This window comes from Acipenser ruthenus, chromosome 19 (assembly GCF_902713425.1).
Source record: "Acipenser ruthenus chromosome 19, fAciRut3.2 maternal haplotype, whole genome shotgun sequence".
NCBI lineage: Eukaryota > Metazoa > Chordata > Actinopteri > Acipenseriformes > Acipenseridae > Acipenser > Acipenser ruthenus.
In genome coordinates this window covers 1,952,888-1,972,782 of record NC_081207.1, presented here as the reverse complement: position 1 = coordinate 1,972,782, position 19,895 = coordinate 1,952,888, and the positions used below count along the sequence as shown (strand labels likewise).

At 40.6% G+C, this 19,895-nt stretch overlaps 1 protein-coding gene across 2 annotated transcripts; it reads left to right on the top strand.

The window, feature by feature from the left end:
• Positions 1-913: 913 nt before the first annotated feature.
• Positions 914-13,773, top strand: LOC117424184 (hepatic leukemia factor-like). 2 transcript variants are annotated; one of them, XM_034040315.3, is made up of 4 exons: positions 914-1,447; positions 2,627-2,977; positions 7,828-8,042; positions 10,035-13,773. In XM_034040315.3, exons 1-4 carry the CDS (start codon positions 1,333-1,335, stop codon positions 10,251-10,253), a joined length of 900 nt encoding a protein of 299 aa, XP_033896206.1. In that variant the 5' UTR covers positions 914-1,332; the 3' UTR covers positions 10,254-13,773. The 2 variants fall into 2 exon arrangements, with proteins under 2 accessions (XP_033896206.1, XP_033896207.1); XM_034040316.3 differs by having other exon boundaries at positions 915-1,447; positions 10,038-13,773.
• Positions 13,774-19,895: the final 6,122 nt, after the last annotated feature.

The following is a 19,895-nucleotide window of genomic DNA, read 5'->3' as shown; positions in this document are numbered from 1 at the left end:
TAGTCTCTGTAAGTCACCTTGGATAAAGGTGTCTGCTAAATAAACAAATTATATATATATTTATATATTTACATGTATGTAGCCTGCACTTTCTTGTGTTTTCCTTTCCCAACAGGAACACATGAAGTCCAATGTGACAAGGCCAGGGATAAGACATTTGAGCGTTACTGTTTTGCTACTGCAATTGGTTAAAAGTAGGTCAGGCCCGCCTCCTGACGTCACCTGCCATTCCCGAAGCGTTCTACTGTATCCGTGCAGACTGCGTGATACAGTTATATCATTCTCCCGGCCGGCGGCGCCGCTGATCATTTGTTTCGCGGATTGAGCAATATTTGTTACACCCAACGAGGGTGGGAGATGCAACAGACAGTGAACGCTCGAATGATGCACGGCGCATGTTTGTAGCACCCAAGCAATGATACAAACCTGACACCAAAACCAGCAACCAGGCAGGTGCGCCTGAGCTGAGCGAGGATCAGTTTTCTGTTGATCTGTTAATCCATTCCCTCTGCCTTCACATCACCTGCCTGTCTCTAGTGCTAACGCCACTGGGGCTCGATTTTGGAACCCTGGCATGATTATATAAAATGAAGTCACCAAGCTCAGGGTGATAAAACAAAGCCCCGCGAGTTACCTGTGTTGCATAGCTCAGGTCAATCGCACGATGCACTGTCATCGTCATCACCACATGGGAAGGCTCGTGCTTAAAAATAAGGCTCATCTGTAGTGCATGTAAAGGGCTAGTGTACATTGCAATGTTTTTATAAAAAATAACAGACCGGCGAAATGCATGGCTTGAGAGTAGAATTAAGTGATTACAGGGCTGGTTTTACACACGTTCAATTGCAATCAGAACTAAAAAAGAGCAAAAAAAAAAGTTTTTTATCCACCAACACTTATGGACACAATATTTTGCAAATAAGATATTGATAATAATGCTGTAGGTAAAACAGTAAGGTGACGTGAAACTAAAGCTTTAGCTCCGACGCTGCCTTCTCTCCCCTCCCTCCTTTTCTCCTCTCTTGTGGGCGGTTCCACAGTTTGACGTCAGCGCTGTCAGGGTCTGCACATGGATTGTGAATCCTCTGAGCTGTGGCTCAGTCTTGCAGTCGGGTTTAACCTGTGTGAATGTATTGTTGTAAACATATATTTGGTGGGTGAGCTACAGGGGTTTTCTGGGTTAATTATTCAGCATACTGAATACCTGTCCAGGGTTTTTTAAGGGTTTTTATTTTCATATATAGGTGCATATATATATATACTTAAAAAAACTATATACATATAATATATATATTTTTTAAGAAGATTTTTTTCTTCTGTTCCCTACACGAAATGGAGAAAATGCCGAGACCGACCTCTGTAAACCCAGCTTTCATACCTCTGACGCATGGGGTTCTGAAGTCGTTGCTGGAGAATCCTCTCAAACTGTCCCTGCACCACGAAGAAGGTACGTTTTCCAATAACTATAGACTGCTTAAAAAAAATGCAACGGAAAAAAATAAAGCAAACTAATAATGCCACCTAATTTGCATTAATCCTTGACAGCTGTATACTGCTGCATCTAATCGTAATACCAAATGCTGTTTGCAGTTGTAGAATTTAACTGTATTTGGTGGTGTATTAGGAGCAGTAGGTGGTGCGTACAGTACCTGGCGCGCTTCGAAATACATTGCAATTATTATTACTGGGATGCTGGTATGACGTAGAAAATGAAGATACAAATTTGATTTTGGAATACACTTCAAAATAATAATAAGTAAACATGTCAGCATTAGAAAGAACAGGTGTGCAACACCCCCTAGTTAAATTATCACTTGAAGGGTGGGTAAGGATTAATGTCTGTATCAAATGACTTTCATTTGCACGCGTTTTATTTGTTCAGAACTTCCGTCTTGTGTTGTGATGTTGTTTAGAACATTCTGCTTCGCTGTCACGCAGTTAAGAGTTCTGAATTCCAGCCAATAGCACTTCACCACACTCGAAACCGATTATTATAACTTTTTTTATTACTGTCTTTCCCTGGTATTTGGTCTCTGTATTCTCCACTGATCTAAAGTATTTATCGGCTTCTGTAATGCAAATTGTGTTAACGTTTGCTATGAAAATATAACCTACTGCACTGGGTTAAATAAATTAAAGACGGGACACTTAAAATGAACCGGAATGCCCTGTTGTATACTGTTCCCAGTATTTCCCATGAAATCCCATCTATCTATCTATCTATCTATCTATCTATCTATCTCTATGAAATCCAGCTTTTATGGCCACTGACTGTGTGATATGCTTGGGTTTAAGACAGAGAGCGGAGTTAACCCATTAAGTACCAAATACATTTCTTAGCAAAAATCAGAAACACACACTGCATTTATGTAATTTGAACCATGACGTTTTAACTTTAACTTTTGTGGTTAACGAAATCAGAGTAAGTTATAATAACAATACAGTTAAAGAGAAAATTAAAATAACTGGGAGATGATGCTAGGTGAAAATGCTCAAAAAAAATGACAAAGTAACCAGTCCCCAATGAGGACAATAGCACTCAATGTGTTAATGGTGCTCCAGTCTGTGTCCAGACCTGGCTGGAAGGGGTTTGCTGTGTTATAACATGGTTGTTATTTTGTTGCAGGTTTTGGGAAGGAGAAGGAGAAGGAGAAGGAGGAGAAATTGGACGACGACGGTTCTGGCAGCAATGTGCCACAGTCTGCTTTCTTGGGTCCCACGCTGTGGGACAAGACCCTGCCTTACGATGGGGACTGCTTTCAACTGGAATACATGGACCTTGAGGAGTTTCTGTCGGAAAACGGGATCCCATCCGGCCCCAGCCAGCACAACCAGCACCAGCAGCAGCAGCCTGCCCTGCCACTGGCGCCCGCACCCCCTCCCACCCCCTCCGTCATGGACCTCAGCAATCAGGAGTCCACTTCCATTCACCAGGCCATGAGCAACCAGAACTGCATGCACAGCCCAGGCAGAGCAGGTAACCAGCCCAGCTTCCAAACCCCTGCTGCAAAGCACTAGCTCAAAAGAAAAAACACATTTCTATTGGGAATGAGCCTCCACATTTTAGTTTAGTTCTCATGTCAATGCTAGGGGGCTGAATTGCAAAACTCCAAAGTGTAAATTACTTTTTAAATTAAGTTGTAATTAAGTTGCAAAATGAGCTGTACAAACTTCTTCTTACCTTCACTGTGCCTCAACTATATGCTCAAGATAATTAAATACATTAGAAACACGTTTAAATTGGGACCCGTCCTATCCTAAGTAGTGGCCTTTGCACATGTAACAGTTGCTCTTGCTAGATTTTCCACATTAGCTACGCTACGTGTCTGGATTATATCAGGCCTTCTAATCAAGATCACCAGTTTTCATGTAAAAAGCTATTTCAGTTGCTGGCATGAGCTAAAGTGGAATATGATATGATGAGATCTGATTGAATTACTAATCATACACCCTTGAATGAACTGAGCCCCTGTGTATAATTCTGTATTTACATTTATTGTGATATTGACTGTGAGGAAGTTTCTATTTTTGGACAGGGTCTTTTTAGAAGGTGCAAAATTATGACCCCCCCCCCCCCAATGAAAAGTCTGAGCTGCCCAGCGAGGTACTCTTGATAACAAAGTGCAGCTGTTAAAAAATATATTTACGGGGTTTATCTTCAACCTAGAAAGGGCTTTTGTCCAAAACGCCCTGAAATATAAATATATATATTTTAATCAATTAAACCTTTTGTGTGCATCCAAAAAATTACTTTTCAAAAGAGCCAACTTTGTAACGTTTCGGTATGTTTAACATACCTTTGTCTGTGTGTGTCTATGTATATCGTGTAACAGACACACCTTTCATTAAAGGTGTAGAAATCAGGTGTTATGATTGAGTAATTGGACACAAATAAACAAGGAGCTGCATCACAAACATTTCCTACAAACTGGACCCATAAACGACTCCTGCAAGTCACTAATCACAACAGCACTGCAGTGCCATGGTTTGTGTGGGAACTGACAGTTTTCCAGTCCAGCTTGAAAGATCACAAGTGTTGGACTTCAATCAGCTGTTGAATTTCAGCGAGGCTTCTTCAAGGAGCCCCGGTCTGATTGTTTCCACGCCTCAGCCAAAGAGTGATAGGAATCTGAGGCGCTGGTTGCCTGCCATCAGCATACCCTTCAGTTTGATTACACTGCGATAATGAGAGTGTGGGTAATGCAATGCGTGCTCGTCTTCCAGGAACACAGCACAAACATGTCCTGCCATTTCTGAACTTTACCTCCTGCCTGAGTACATGTGGCTGGAATTAGCGGCTGCATTTGTGCTTGGCCTACTTTGTCAGCTGAGTGTTATTTGAATATACATCAGGATTTATATACTATATATATATATATATATATATATATATATATATATATATATATATATATATATATATTTATTTTTTATTTGTTTGCAGAATCAAGGAGAAACCTGTTTGTTTATTTGTTTCCCATGCACCACGCCCTTCTTTTCTTTTTAAAGGAATGGAACAAGTAGGTTGTGTAAAGTTAAAGTTAGCTGAGCAAGCACAGCCTGGCTGATTTAAGGGATGCAATGTTCCTGTGTCATGCTTAATAACAGTAAGCTGTCCGTGTGCACCACACCTCCACACGAGTGGCTGTTTACACATTGCACGACCTTCAATTTATCCTGGCAGTGCTTTATAGCTATGGAAGTGTGTACAGTTAGTCAATTAGGCCAAGTATTTGACCAGTTTAAAAATGCATGGAGTCAGTGTACTGGCCTTTTTATGTTTCCCTTCTTAAGTTTTTGGATTTTTTTTTAACAATGTTTCCAGTAATTTGGTTCTGTTGCTGGATTTTCTTGTGTGATCCATGTTGTGCTTCCTGATTCCGAAAAAAAAACACCAAATGCATAAAAACTTCCATACCCGTTGGCCCCACCAACCTCAAAACATGTATTAATAATCACAAAACGAAATGATCCTGATGTACAAAACCACTTTAAACTTCATGCATTTACTTCTGTTAAAAAAAAACAACAACATTACAAACTTGCGCATTGATGACAACCATGCTGGTTAACATATCTGAGACAATCCACCATTGCACCTTGCCTTTTAAATGAGAAACAGAATCCTGTCAAACACAGTGTGAGCAGAGCAGCCCATTCCACTAAAAGAAACAGTTAATAATATTACTCATTTGTGCTGTTGGAGAAGGGGCTAATCCTTTCTTTGAACCCTTCAAAGCTGGATTACTATTGGGATTTCCTGCCTGTGTCTTGTTTTTTTGGGTGAGTGTGAGTCTCATCCATTCCCTCCTTCCACAGCGTGCAGGACCACATGACGGACACATGGTGGTGCCGTGTGCTCTAACCAGCAGCTGAGCATGGCATGAGACCTGATCCATAGAATATACCTCCTCCTTCCAGCAGCTCTCGCATTGGAACAAACGTAGTGCATTTAATCCTCAAGGATTCTGAATCTCCCATGCCTACCCTCAAGAGTATCCTATTGCAGGGTGCTCTTGTCAAGCACTGTTAATAGCAGGACCCCAGGCAGTTAAAGCACACTGGTACTCATGTATTGATAAGTATACATCGTACTGCAAGACATGCAATATTCACAAATTCTAGTTTAATGCAAGGATGAGAAAGGGATTAATGCACAAAAAAAGCCCTGCAGTATAATATGTGTCATTTTTATGTTCTGGTAGACTTCAGCAGTAGCTTATTTAAAGGCTATTTCAATGAGTACCCCACAGGCTGAATATTATTATTATTATTAACAACCCCTCAGATCAAACCTCCAGTCATAAGTGAGAAAACTTCAATAATTCTGTGCAGACTTAACCAAACAGCGGCATACTGTACAGGGAACCAAATGCATTTTGTAACGCGATTTAAAGATGCAGTAAAGTTTGATTAATTGTTGGGTTAGCTGCATGAATTGAGAAGGGGTTGGAGGAGGAGATCAAAAGCATTGGTTTCTAATTACATGGAAATGATTTATTTTGCGTATGTAAAAGTAGCGAGTGAGGTTTAAAAATCAGGTTTAGTTGCATGCTGAGAGGTCCATAACCCATCTGCCTCCTTTCCATGACGATGTATAAATAGCTGGGACTGCGATTGACCCCGACGGCTCAGAGGCAGCAAATCAACGCACTGGATTGGAAACAGCCGGGCTCCTTGCCAGACCCAGCAGTAGAAATCCATATTGAATGTTTGCGTTGCTGCAGTAAGAAGCAGTCGAATGTCACACCGGGCATGTTCTGTACAGCGCTGGGAACCAGGCTCAGGCTCAAAGCTCGTATATCAAATCTAAACCGACAGCAGGATTTTGGCACAACATGATGAATTCCAGCGAGTTGCAGCTTCGATTTTGTTTCCCCTCTCACACTCTTTTCCCTCCCCCGTTTTCCCCTAGAAGAACTTGAGGGTTTTAGTATTTAAAAGAAAAGTTGGTGGAAGTTTGTACTCTCAGGTATTTTTCTCTCTCATCTCAGGTTTTTTTCTGCCAGTGTACTGTTTATGAACCTGACAAATCAGACGTTTTGGCTTAACATTCTCATTTATGCAGATTGTAAAAAAAAATCCAAAAAAAACAAAAACCTTCTCTTTTTAATCTTTCTCTGTTACACAACAAGTAAAGCTTTAAGTACTGGATCTGGCAAGACACGTTTTTTTACAATGCTGTAGTTCCATTGTAACTTTTTAATTGCAAGTCTGAGCTTTCAGCCACTTGCATGGTTCTCTAATTGAACAATATAGCCAATTAAGACTAATGTGGCACAATTGAAACAGCACACCATAATAGCGTAAATGTGCCTTTTTACTGTAAATAGCAGATGAAGTCAACACTGTAATAACTTTTAAACATATGCATTAAATGTATTATGCAGGTAACAATGCAAAACCCACAGGCCATCATTTGTGTGCCTTTATCGAGACGAGACCCGAGCACTGAGCAGACTGCTGGCTAGAGATCTGCCTTCCACTAAATAGCATGTCAAGCACGGCATGGCTGCAGGATTGAAACGCTTTCTTTGGGATGTATTTTCTCTGTAGATATAATCTGGGGTTTAGCAGGCTGCTTTGTAGAAGTGTTGTGTGATCCTGAGCCCGGAGACTTCACTCCAGTTCTAGCCTGGCAGCCTCGTGTGTTGTTTGTGTTTCTCTCTGGCACCCGGCCAGGACGTGTTCCCAAAGCAGCAGGGCTGGGTAACTGTGCAGAGCATGAAGAAGCTTGCCCTAATCTGGGCCAAATCCCCCGAGGGGCCTGTGTGAAAAGAATGCATGTGGCACAAACTTGTGCAGCTCAACTGGGTTTATACATTTAGAAATACGAACAGAAACTTTCAGTGAGAGAGACGAATGGGAATGCCTTTGTGAATATTTCAGCGTTCTTTGAAGGCTGTTGAACAGTAATTGTACCTGAACGTTCTCACACTGTGCAAGCCCGACTTCCTTCATGTTTTATTGACATGGTGATGGGGGGATACTCGCTGGGTATTCAAGGTGTCGTCATCCCTGGATCAGATCTCACTCCGAGGGGAAACTGAGCTCCATGATTTAAGGCGGTATTACCACATTATGCTTTATTTGACCATATTTGCAGATTGCATCAGATCAAGTCAAGGCTTTAGAGGGTCGAAACATGCATTTGCCTTACTACCTTAAATCACCTTCCAGGGCCCTGCAGGCGGCACTGTAGTACAGTTTTTGGGGGGAAAGTGCAGTGCTGTTTACACTTGTGATCCCCCTAAAGGATCAATGATGCAAATGCCTGATCAGCACCATGTAATATTACCAAAGCCTTTCTTTCTGCTGTCTCCACAGTCCTGCCCTCGGCTCGCAACACTCCCAGCCCAATTGACCCCGACAGCATTCAGGTGCCCGTGGGCTACGAGCCAGACCCCGCGGACCTGGCCCTGTCCAGCGTCCCGGGACAGGAGGTGTTCGACCCACGCAAGCGCAAGTTCTCAGATGAGGAGCTCAAACCGCAGCCCATGATCAAAAAGGCGCGCAAGATCTTCATTTCTGACGAGATGAAGGTAATTTGGAGCTGGTTTCTTTTCTTTTTTTTTTTTTTTTCATGGTTTGAGAGAGAGGGCGGGCGGGCGGGAAAAAAAACAAGCAAACAAAGAAAGATGGTGCTTGAGAATTTTCACATTGCAGTTGGAATGTAATAATAATTCCACTTTGCCCCCCCTCCATGAGTCGCATGAAGAAACTCTTCACGACACCGTACTTTGTAGCATTGCTGAACACAAGAACATGGGTTACTTTTAGTTGTCTTGTCTAAGAAACATTATCGCCGGTTCTTGGCTATTGGTAGGAAAATGTATTTGTGAGCCTTGGAAAGCACTGCTGTAACCTCCCCACACACACAGGTAGAGAGTTAGACAGGTGATCACGGAGACAGATGATATCTCCTTGGTCCGGTGGCACGCTCCATTGTAAAGAGTGGAAAAGCGGCATCAGTTTACATTTCAGTTACACAACTGACAAGCCTCCCTCTTCGCTACAATCACGGGGAAACTGTGATCTGTTGTACAAATAATATTCCTGCTGCAAGCGAATAGTAAACCACGGCCAAATCAGTGTCCCTATGCTTTTCCCATGGTTATACTATGCATTCACCATCGATTTACCATGGTTTGCTTTACCATACCTTACAATGCCTACCTGTGCTTTACCATGCTGGCACTGTGCCTTATTACACTTTGCTATGTTTTTACTCTGGGAAACTGTAATAAGGGTTAGTTTACTATGGTTTGTTTTTTGATAGACTTTACCATACCTCTCTGGGCTTTACAATGCCAACCTACTGTATGATTGTTAAGGCCACTGGATCTCCTGTAGATATAAAGGTGCCTATCAATACTGCAATCTGCCCTCACATGTTGGGCTCAAAAGCGCCTGCTCTCAGAAGTATGAATTAATTCTCTTCATAATCACTTCAGCTGCCCTTGGTCCTGCTTAGAGTGCGTGACCCCACTTCACATGTTGTCCCATTGGCCGGCAGGTTGCGGGGGCAGGGTAAGAAGATTAATCTTAGCCAATCATCTCTGCGTTGCCATGTGATTCTGCAATCCCCGACCACGTTTCTTTTAGGGTGGGATTAAAGGATTTGCCATTCCAATCAGGTTAAATAAGAATGGCTACATGGCGGGTTCATCGGTAATGAATTGCCTGAAGCTGGTTTTACTCAATGGAATTGCATGAGAAAAAGAAACTGATTTGGGTTATGCTTATTTTAGGGATTGCTTCTTGTTTAGGTTTTTAGCTGTCAAAATTCTAAACAAGGTGGCAGGTAAGTTTTAATATTATAATATAGGAGGCTGTGTGGTCCAGTGGTTAAAGAAAAGGGCTTATAACCAAGAGGTCCCTGGTTCAAATCCCACCTCAGCCACTGACTCATTGTGTGACCCTGAGCAAGTCACTTAACCTCCTTGTGCTCCATCTTTCAGGTGAGACGTAATTGTAAGTGACTCTGCAGCTGATGCATAGTTCACACACCCTAATCTCTGTAAGTCGCCTTGGATAAAGGTGTCTGCTAAATAAACAAATAATAATAATAATTATATATGCAGTAGCAAGCATTTGATCCACACAGCACAACACTGTACACATTCAGACAATCCTGAACCTCTTTATCAGAATGCTTTCCTTTCTTGTTCCTTCGTTTCTTAAAATACTAGTAGTATAATAATACTCAAATGTGACCTGATTTTAAAAACTCCATTGATCTCACAGCAACCAGATCATGTGACCTACAGCACAGGAAGTACACAGAAAACGGGTATATAGTTTAGTAGCTGTGAGACAGGGTCTGTAGACCCCACACTCTAGGTACGCTACTATTTGGAATCTACTTATATTTTCATAAGCCTGGCTTATTTACAGTAATTAACTCTATGAACTATAACTCTGTACCCTTCTTTACAGTAATTAACCCTATGAAATATAACTCTGTACCCTTATTTACAGTAATTAACCCTATGAAATATAACTCGGTACCCTGTTCTTTTGCAACTTTCGAGCAGGACGACAAATACTGGGCAAGGCGCAGAAAGAACAACATGGCGGCGAAGAGGTCGCGCGACGCCCGGCGACTGAAGGAGAACCAGATTGCCATCCGCGCCGGCTTCCTGGAGAAGGAGAACTCCGCGCTGCGGCAGGAGGTGGCAGAGCTGAGGAAAGAGCTGGGCCGCTGCAAGAACGTCCTGTCCAAATACGAGGCCAGGCACGGCCCCATGTGAGAACGTCCTGTCCAAATACGAGGCCAGGCACTGCCCCATGTAAGCAGTGGCTTCAAGGACAAACAGTAGCGCCACCCCAAAACAAACCCATCGTCTGGCACTTCAACACAAGAAGAACAATTCAATGTCCCGTTTTGGTTTTTTTTTTTCAGCACTTTCACCACTCTTGTATCCTGAAAGGATGCCAGGGTTTTGTTTTTGTTTTTTTTTGTTTTTACCTGAACTGAGAACCGTCGGTAGCAATTTTTTCCATTTCCCATTCCTGATCTGTTCTTTCTGGTCTGTGCCCATTATTCTTAAGGATACACCTCCTTGTTTAAAACGCCTCCCTACCAATGTTAAGTGCACAAGACCTTTGGGGTTCCAGTGATTTAGAGAGTGCAAGATTATCATTTCTAGCTCGCTTTTTGTTGTATTTTACTTTCAGCGGGTGATTATTTGTCTCTTGTCCTAACATGCTTCTATACATGCTGTGAGTTTTAACACTAGCTACATAATAAGATCCTTATTTACCTGTCTGTGCGTGCTTGTTTGTGTCAGGTGAAGAGGTAGCTCTTCCTAACATCTCGGTGTGTGTGTGTGTGTGTATATATATATATATACAGTATATATATATGATTGCTATTAATAGAAAACACAAGAGTGTTTCGGCACTGTTTATAACTCAAGCAATAACCCCATTGTAATCTAAGGCATGCAGTCTGGATATTACTTGTGGACACAAAAGGTAAAGACTTTGTCTCCCCCCTAGGCACACGTAGCGTGCAAGTGTTTGAGGTGATTGTGCTCAGCATCAGTGCGCAGAGGGGTGGGGACTTTGGAACCTGCAGTTTGAGAACCTTTTCTTTCACTGGTGCAACTTTTAAAACAAATCTGCTTGATTTAATGAGTTATTGTGTTCATTTTGTATTTTAGGGCTTTCACTTTAATGCCTGGATTATTTCAAAGAGTGACTTGTTATGAATAAAGTCTGATGTTCTGGAGTATTGATTACAAGCAGTAAAAAACAGTTTCATAAATATCACACTTTATTTTATTCATAAAAACAGACTTTGAACAAATAGCTCACGAGTAGGAGCACGTTGTTGTTGTTATTATTATTATGATTATTATTATTATTATTATTATTATTATTATTATTATTGTTATTATTATAATAATGATTATTTTAGCATGGTTTCTTTCCACAGTTGGGTTAAGTCTGATCTCCGTGAGTTCTACATTTTTCAAGCATGGTTTATAAGTAGAACTTTTGAATTTGTGGCTATGTGTTTGCCTTCTTTTGGTTGCTGGTTGTGAGATGAATGTAAAAAGACATATTAATATATAAATATGTGGGCTGGTGTTGTCCTATACTGTGGGTAATCTAATCGACTTGTCAATCAATTTGTTTACTATAGACCAAAAAAAATACAAATAGATATTATAAAAGAGAGATTTAATGTTTATACAAAGCAATTATATTGGTCATTTTTTACAGTATTTTTCCAATACAAATACTGACAGTGTATTTTAAGAGACACAATATATATATATATATATATATATATATATATATATATATATATATATATATATAAATTAAATCTATAATATATAATCTCAGATATTGTACAGAGAGACATGCTTTCAGCTTGTTGGTACTCATGCAGTACATTTTTAAGTGGCATCTACAATTCTGCTTTGCATGGCTCATCATCACGATTCATATCATAGGAAGGGTTCAAACATTACAATGAAAAGTCATCTTTAGATCGTGAGGCCTTCAGGTCACAAAGGACAGCAGCGAAATGATTTTGCAGTGTTTTTTTTTTGTTTGTTTTTTTTTGTTTAACATAGAGACCTGAGAGAGATTTGCTCCCCTTTTATAAACACGGCATTGATATGTCACTGCATTGCATCATTATTGGGTTTTATCACACGTGTGCGTGCGTGTGTGCATGCGCGTGTGCATGCATGTCTGCTTGACCGGTGTTGTGCATTCTGGAGGAATGACTGAAAACCATCCCTTGTTTACTGCTTAACAGTCAATTGTTTGAGTTTCTAGTTTTAAAAGTTGAAAAAAAAAACAAAGAATGCAATATTCATAGAAACTGAATTGATGTGAGTTCTGATGACCGTAAAAAACGAAGTAACTTAGGGCAGCTGGGAGAATTCGAATGTTTTAACTAGGCATTATACCAGTGCTTGTTTATGCAAGTGTTTGACTTCTTGTTGGTGACTTGCTATTGCTCTGCTCGTTTGCTTTGCGTCCCAGGAGTGATGTCTAATGCAGGGCTGTAGTGTCTAACTTCTTGGGGTGGTAAGATCTTCAGAAATCTGTAGTTACATTTTCTTGTTGATGCTGTTTTCAGAAACCGGAAGGTGATGATTGTGATGCAAATCTGGGCAAACTAATTCCATCAGGGAATTGTCTCCTGCCTCAAGACGATCTGAACAGGGGATCAAGCCAGAATGAGTTAGCATTACTGTGTTTGTGAAACCCACGCTAGCCCTGCCCCCAGTCCGGGATTTCATAATCAGACCGCTGCTAAATCTACTAAATCAGATTGAAGTCTATAGGGTTATTGTTTGGAGTTGTTCAAGCCATAATGAGGAGGGTACAAATAATTTAACCGGGGTCTGATTGCACACACCCCTGCGTCCTGATCAAGTAAATAATACAGCTAATTGAGGGTCGCTCTGAAACCTGGGACTAGATGCAGGGCGAGTGTGATCCCGATAGCCCTGCCTCGTATAAAGCATATAACTCTGATTCTGAGTCTGTTCAAGTGCCTTGTAATTCAGTGTAAGAGATGTATCATCAAAGCAAACTTTAGTCTTTTACAAATGGCTTGGAGAGACCCAGAACTTCAGGGCTGTCCAGTCTAGCAGTCTCTGACTTTCATTTTGGACCCTTTTAGAGGCTGAAATAAAAATGTAATTTTTTATTTGATTTTTTTCCCCCACCTTCCCCTTACCTCTTTTTATTGGAATTGCAAACTTTCTGATGGAGTTCTTAGAATCATTATTCTCTGGATCCGACTGTAAAACCCTAGTCACGACTTATTCTGAGAACTTCCTGATTACAAAGAAGTCACGTGATCACTTTAACTGCTGGCCCCGCCCTCATCATACTATTACTATAGGAGTCAGCAGAGCTGAAAGGTCACTGCATTGTGGAATTTATTTGGAATCAGGAAGGAGCTGGAAACTAGGATTCTGCAGGCTCAGGCAATGCTGATTCCGATATAAGAGAACAGTTTGAATTCCATGTTAGAGCAATATAACTCAACTCAGAGGGGAAGAAAAATCCATAGATAGCATGTGAAGCTGTTTACCTTTAGAATTATTTTTGTACGATCTTACAGTGGAAAGATTACCATTGTACTTCTGGCAACACCACTAGACTGCATCAGCGAGAAGGGTACATAAAAGACCATTTTAGTTTGTGTTGAATGCAAAGACTTTGCAGCCCAGGCCCTCTTCATGTCTGTACTTTGTGTTTAATAATAAACTCTTTACAGTTTCTTCTCTCAAATGTGTGGTCTGTATTTTCTGTTTCCTTTTGGTACTTTTCAAATTTAAGCACGTGCACATCAAGTAAATCAGAAAATAAATATTGAATCTTCATTTATTAAGTGTTGCACACTCAAATGCTGTACCTCTAGCACATTAATATATCTTACCGTCCCTTGAATGCTTTGCACATGCTGAATGCTTCCTTATGAAAGAACCTCTTCCTGGCTCAAACTTGTTTAGAGGTCATGTTTAACAACCGCTTCTGCAAGGCCTGCTGGGTAATTCTTTCAACTCCAGATTCAAACGTACCATGAAGTGTTTTCATAGAGATTTGCTCCATTCATGTATGAGCTTCATGGCCCCCCAAATCGTCACTTGTCCAGTCAGAGCGTTGGAATTTCCAGCACTGAAGATTTGTTAGATTTCAATGAGCCAATGTCTTGAAATCTTGAATCAGTCAGCACAGCTTGTTAGGCAAAAGACTATTGTGTAAAACTGACAAGCCAGCAAGGACACAACACCCCTTCGCAAATAAGCCATTTTAAAAAATACAAACAAAAAAACACGAAGTCAAACTTCTCCGGTACCATCGCTGGATCTCCAGTTCCTAATACAGAGAATGTAACAGTGTGGCTGACGTGGATTTTTCAGAAGCCACTTTATTGACTCTTTATTGTAAGGAAAGCCACAATCCTGAACCATACAGTTACATAATCTGTTAAATTAACTGGCTGGTAGCGAATACATCCATAATCCTCGTCGCACATACCGTACATGATCCATCAGTATTGCTTTTGCATTTGCCTCCAAAAAACAAATCTAAACACACAGCCCTGTATCATAAGTGAAGCAGTAAAAACCATTGAGTTCTATTTAATAATTTATTTATAATACTGATTAATCTGCATATATTTTTATGCACATGGAGTCTTACTTTGATCATGTTTTTTCAAGCAACTTTCACAAGCTACAGTAACATTATCCTCTCTTAGCCACTGTCCCTGTGCAGGGAGTCACAGATTCTGGTAACTACAAACTGGTAACTATACAATGATTGGGAGGGAAGTGAAAATAACACAAATGATTAACCCTGCAATGCCTGTTAGTGGATAATTATGACACGCAATATATATATATATATATATATATATATATATATATATATATATATATATATATATATATATATATATATATATATATTGCTAGCAATCCTCAAAAGCTAACACATCCACGTATGCAATTAAATGTGTGTTTCCTGTCTTTTCCATTGTTTTGCTACATAAATATAGTATATTGTCTACATACTTGGACGTTACAGAGATGATAAGGTTTTCAAATACACTCACTACATTTTGTATGGCTTCCTCGGGTTTACAAGCTTTTTATTAATTTTAATATTAGGTTTAAAAGGCTACAGCTTTCAAAAAAAAAACATGCATCAGTCATAATAGACTTGCAATGAATTGTATTCTGACGATCGCATCTTTTGTGTGAGCAGAGAGCGCACCTAACAAAGCGTGGAATATGAAAGATGTCTGAGAATCATAAAGGGCTTCAGACAGTCTGGTCACCTGAACCCAGCCAGCTAGAAACCTCGGGAACAAAGGATCACATTTGCTGCACCTTGAAAGATAAAGTCTTTGACCTTTCTTTCAGAAGTAATAATTTACCGCTGCATTTCTTCATCCTGCAGTGTTCACAAAGCTGAAATTGCATTGAAAAGTCCCTCCCACACGCATCAGCGCTGCTATTTATTTGTATCTATATTATTATAATTATTAATGAGTAAGTCGTTTCAAATCTTGTTGTGCAGGGTTATGTTTCAATAGTGTTCGACTGAAATAAATTGATATAGGATAAACGTCTGTAAAACCAGAAATGATCATTTAGAAATAATCTCTAGTTTGTGTAGTTTTTATATGTACTGTCTGTCCCGTCTCCTTTACACTCTGAATGGCTAGGGGTCGCTGTCAGTCATCTCGGTGATCTGTACTGTAGTTTCACCCAGTTCTGATAGATCTTGAAGTAGCGCTACAATGCTCTCATTCGCTTAAATGACTGTCAATCATCATGACCTGCACCGACTGTGCACTTTCATTTGCCAGCTAGAGCGCCTGTCACTCAAAGCGCCTACTTTGAAATTAGCAGGTTAAAGGCTTTTGCTATAGCCGGTATACGGTGACAGTTACTAATTGGATTTGAAAATGGGGCGCAAGAGGAAAACACTTAATGAATATTGTGCACAATACCCTGACTGACAGCTGAAGTCTCCACGGCAGGATGAAGCGGACCTGTCTGCCTTACCTTCCAGTGACTCTGAGTCCAGCTGTGCTCAACGAGAGGGGCGGAGCGCAGACTCTGAATAATAAGTGCAAGTTAGTTCTGTTCAACTGTCTAATGTTTTGTTCTGTGCATATTATTTTTACTCGTAAATGTATGCTATAAAATATCTAAAATTACACGTTGTTATATGAGGGGTTACCAATGCTAAACGTGTTAGTGTCATTGTATTCAGTTAAGCAATGGCTTTGGCGGATTTATATAACTGACTCCGCTTTGCATGACTGGATAGGGGGATTGAACCCAGGGCTTTCTGTAGAATGGAAACTGCGGGTGATGGGGGAAATCAATTTGCAGTCAGCGAGTTGGCTGTGAACGGTTAGCGGTGCTGGAAAGCCGCTGAGTGAAGTCACACGAGACCCCTCCATCAGCCCAGAGAGTCCCGATGTGTGACTAATTCTACATGCGCTTGGAGATACGGTTTTTTGTCCCGGAAGCACTCCACTCAGATTGAGATGGCAGAGGCACTAGGAGGATCTTTCTTTTATCTCCAGTCGCTGGGGGTTGCAGGTCATCAGCCAAATGAATGTGGAGGTGGCAGTTCAGTTAGCAGAAGAGCGGCTGCTGCTCGCCTCCCTCACCTACCAGGAACGCTTATTATCTGTGCCGTATGCTGTGTGGCGTACGCACTGCTCTCTGTAACCGTCTGCAGCAGCTGGGGATTTGATGCACATTTGCATAGCCGTCCTGTCGGGTCTAATCCTAAAAGCGGTATTAAAATCTATTAGAACACAATGCTAAAGTAAAGTCACAGAACTAAGCGAGCAAGACAGTAAACAGCCACTGAAACTTCCACCAGCAACTTTGATTCCACGTTTTAACGCGTACCACAAAATAACAGGACACCGGTACATAACCAAATTCTGAAGTACCTGTGCTGCAAATCTTTAGGACTGTAATGTGCAGGAACGTCCACAAGGGGGAGCGCAATGATGACAAATGCTTTAGTCTGTGGTTTCCAGCGGATAAAGTCCACAGCAAAGCATGCTGTGTTAAACTCCCCAAGAACACACACATTTTCTAAGCAAGCCTCAGGAGTCCAGTGCGCATAACACTAATGTGCAGTCTAGCTGTGTTACCACACGCAAATCCTGTGTTTAATGCAATTGGCGCCCTCTTGAGTCTGTTTGATTTAGTACATCTTTAGGTTTAAATTTTGTATGTTGTTATTTTTTAATGCAGTGCTTAGATATCTCGATCCAATACAATAAAATATGCTATTTGTCATTGTATTATGTATTTGCAAGTTTTTGGGGTAATTTAGAAACAATGCAATGAGTATTCACAATATTATAAATACGTTATTTTGTATTAGCTACAATGCATCACAGTTTGAATGCAAAAAATGACTACTTGCCCCCTGAGTCACAAAGCCAAGTATTATACTATTCTCGTTGCAAATGATCAAGAGTGGAACCTCTTGTGTTTATTCTTGGGCTAAGCCTTAGAGGACATGTGATCACATGATGCCCCAGGATTCCAGCAACCAGGAAAGCATGCAGACAGAGCACGGGGAAGGCTAAGAACAGTTCCTCATGTGAATAAGAAGATTCTGTTACTGTAATACAAAGCGTGGTTCTTTCTTGAGTTCCAGTAACTCAGCCTTGTGACAGTCCATCAGATCTGTTCTGACTGTCTTGTCCTCTCACATCTGATTGCAGATTGGTGGAAATCCCATCCAGAGCCCCACACACCCAAGCACTTCCCTTCTGTACAGCCACCAGTGGAAATGTGCTGCCTGATTGCTGGCTTCATATACAGCCAACAATGATGTAAGTATTGACACCTGACCAGCAACTAAATCGCACATGCATAGCAAGCCCTTGCCTGGATTCTTTTCATTTGTAACTCTAGTACCTGCCCTGTGCATCACTAGAGGACTATGCACAGTATAGTCTCCAGTGGATTTTAAACCTAGACAGATTCATAGGCTACCATGCAAAAGAGATTTGTTCATATTCTAATAAAACGATCATGTTTTTTTTTTTTTTCTACTTTTTTAAGGGGCTCGTTTTTAGTTTATCAAGTGTTAACAACTACCTTACTGACATGTTAACAAATGTTATTTTGGCAGTAGTTCAAATATAATCACCTATTCATAAAGAAGGTCACCTAAAAATGTGGGTTTGTCGTATTTAACTACTTCTAGTCCTGTATCCAAACATGCGTAATGGAGTTTCAAATTGAAAGACTGGCTGAAGGACAAGTGCTGCTGCAGCTGCACTAAAAACAGGACTGAATTGTATGCTGCATTTCTTTGGGTTAACATTCAAAGCATCGGCAAACCTTCTATGGAATTTCTTCATGCAAGGACTATTGACATGCATCGTACATGTTCAGCTACAGAAAACCCTTTAGTTAATGCAGGGGACCGATTGTTTTCCCAGATAATCCTCATCCTATTTATCTGCTTGAGCAGACATGAAGACCAAATGGCTCCATACCGTATATTAAAGACCAACCCCTGCTATGCATCCTGTGTCCTGCAGCCCCGGGCTTCCTGTATCTGGGTTACACATGGAAGACGGGGCGCAGCAGTGACACAGAGGGATTCATTAACGTCAAGGAAGCCTAAAGAAGGTCACTGCATGAACTCGCTTCTCAAAAGGTCAAAAGCATGGCACACCCCAGCATGTGCGTCATTGCAAAGCACACCAAAAAAAGAAAACAAACACACAAAAAAACCCTGTGCATGAGAACCAGGGCTTTCTGAATCGAGTTTACTGTATATAATATAATTTCAAATGGCACATTCACTTATTTAATGTAGGGTTTTAGGGTCATTTTTTTCAGAATCTGAGTTTGGCATCAATATTCATTTCTGTGCTTTGGGGTGGAGCTTGCTGTGAGCAAAATAAACCCATAAATAGCAGATTACGTATTCAGACCTGATTTTCATCATTCTGCCTCCTTTACTGGGCCTGGTTTTGATTTTATTCTGTAAAGCGTCATGTCAAAATTGTTTATTATAAGCAAGCAACAATAGAGCCACGTTTCAAACAATGTGTTTATGTTTAAAAAAACATCTGTTGATAGTGTGATTTACGTTAAGCTTATTCAATTGTACTTGGCTATGCATGCAGTTAATGTTACAGTATTGTTAATGGTTCGTCAGTTGGCTTAGATTGATGTTTTGAGGACAGCGCAGCGACAGAATAATTTCCTGTACGCTAATCCAGTAGGAGAGGGTGACCTCTTGAAATAGCATTGCTGTACCCGATTCAATGGCTTCCTTTCGCCATTAATCTTTTCATTTCATTTTGTTTGCTGCACTTAATCCTGGGATCTTAAATCAGTGACACTGCCCATTTTATCAGTGCTTTAGTCAGATCTAGGGCAAAGTAGTATACCTGTTTTATAAGCGAGATAGCACTATACAAGATTGTAAGCAATGGTGAAAAATTAATTTTACAATATCACTGACGCTTGACAATTGGAGTGAGCCTGAACAACACATGAACTGATCAAGTGCCCTTTTTTATCTAAAGCAGGTCACTGATTGCATACAAGATTAAATGGTTATTGAGATCAATAGTGCTATTGACGATTCGTGATAGTGTAGTTTTATATAAACTTACAGTACAGTCAGTTTGAATGTCCTTTGCTTGACCACCAGAGGGACCTGTACTCACATATAGTGCATGGTGATTCAACACCCAAGACATGCCAACTCTCACCCATTTGGAGTGAGGCCTACTTATTTGAAGAACTTCAGATTTTAGCAGTCTCACTCGAAACTTTCCTTCAAGTCTCTAGCCTCCACCCAACCCTGTGATAAAATAAAACAAAATCTTTTTT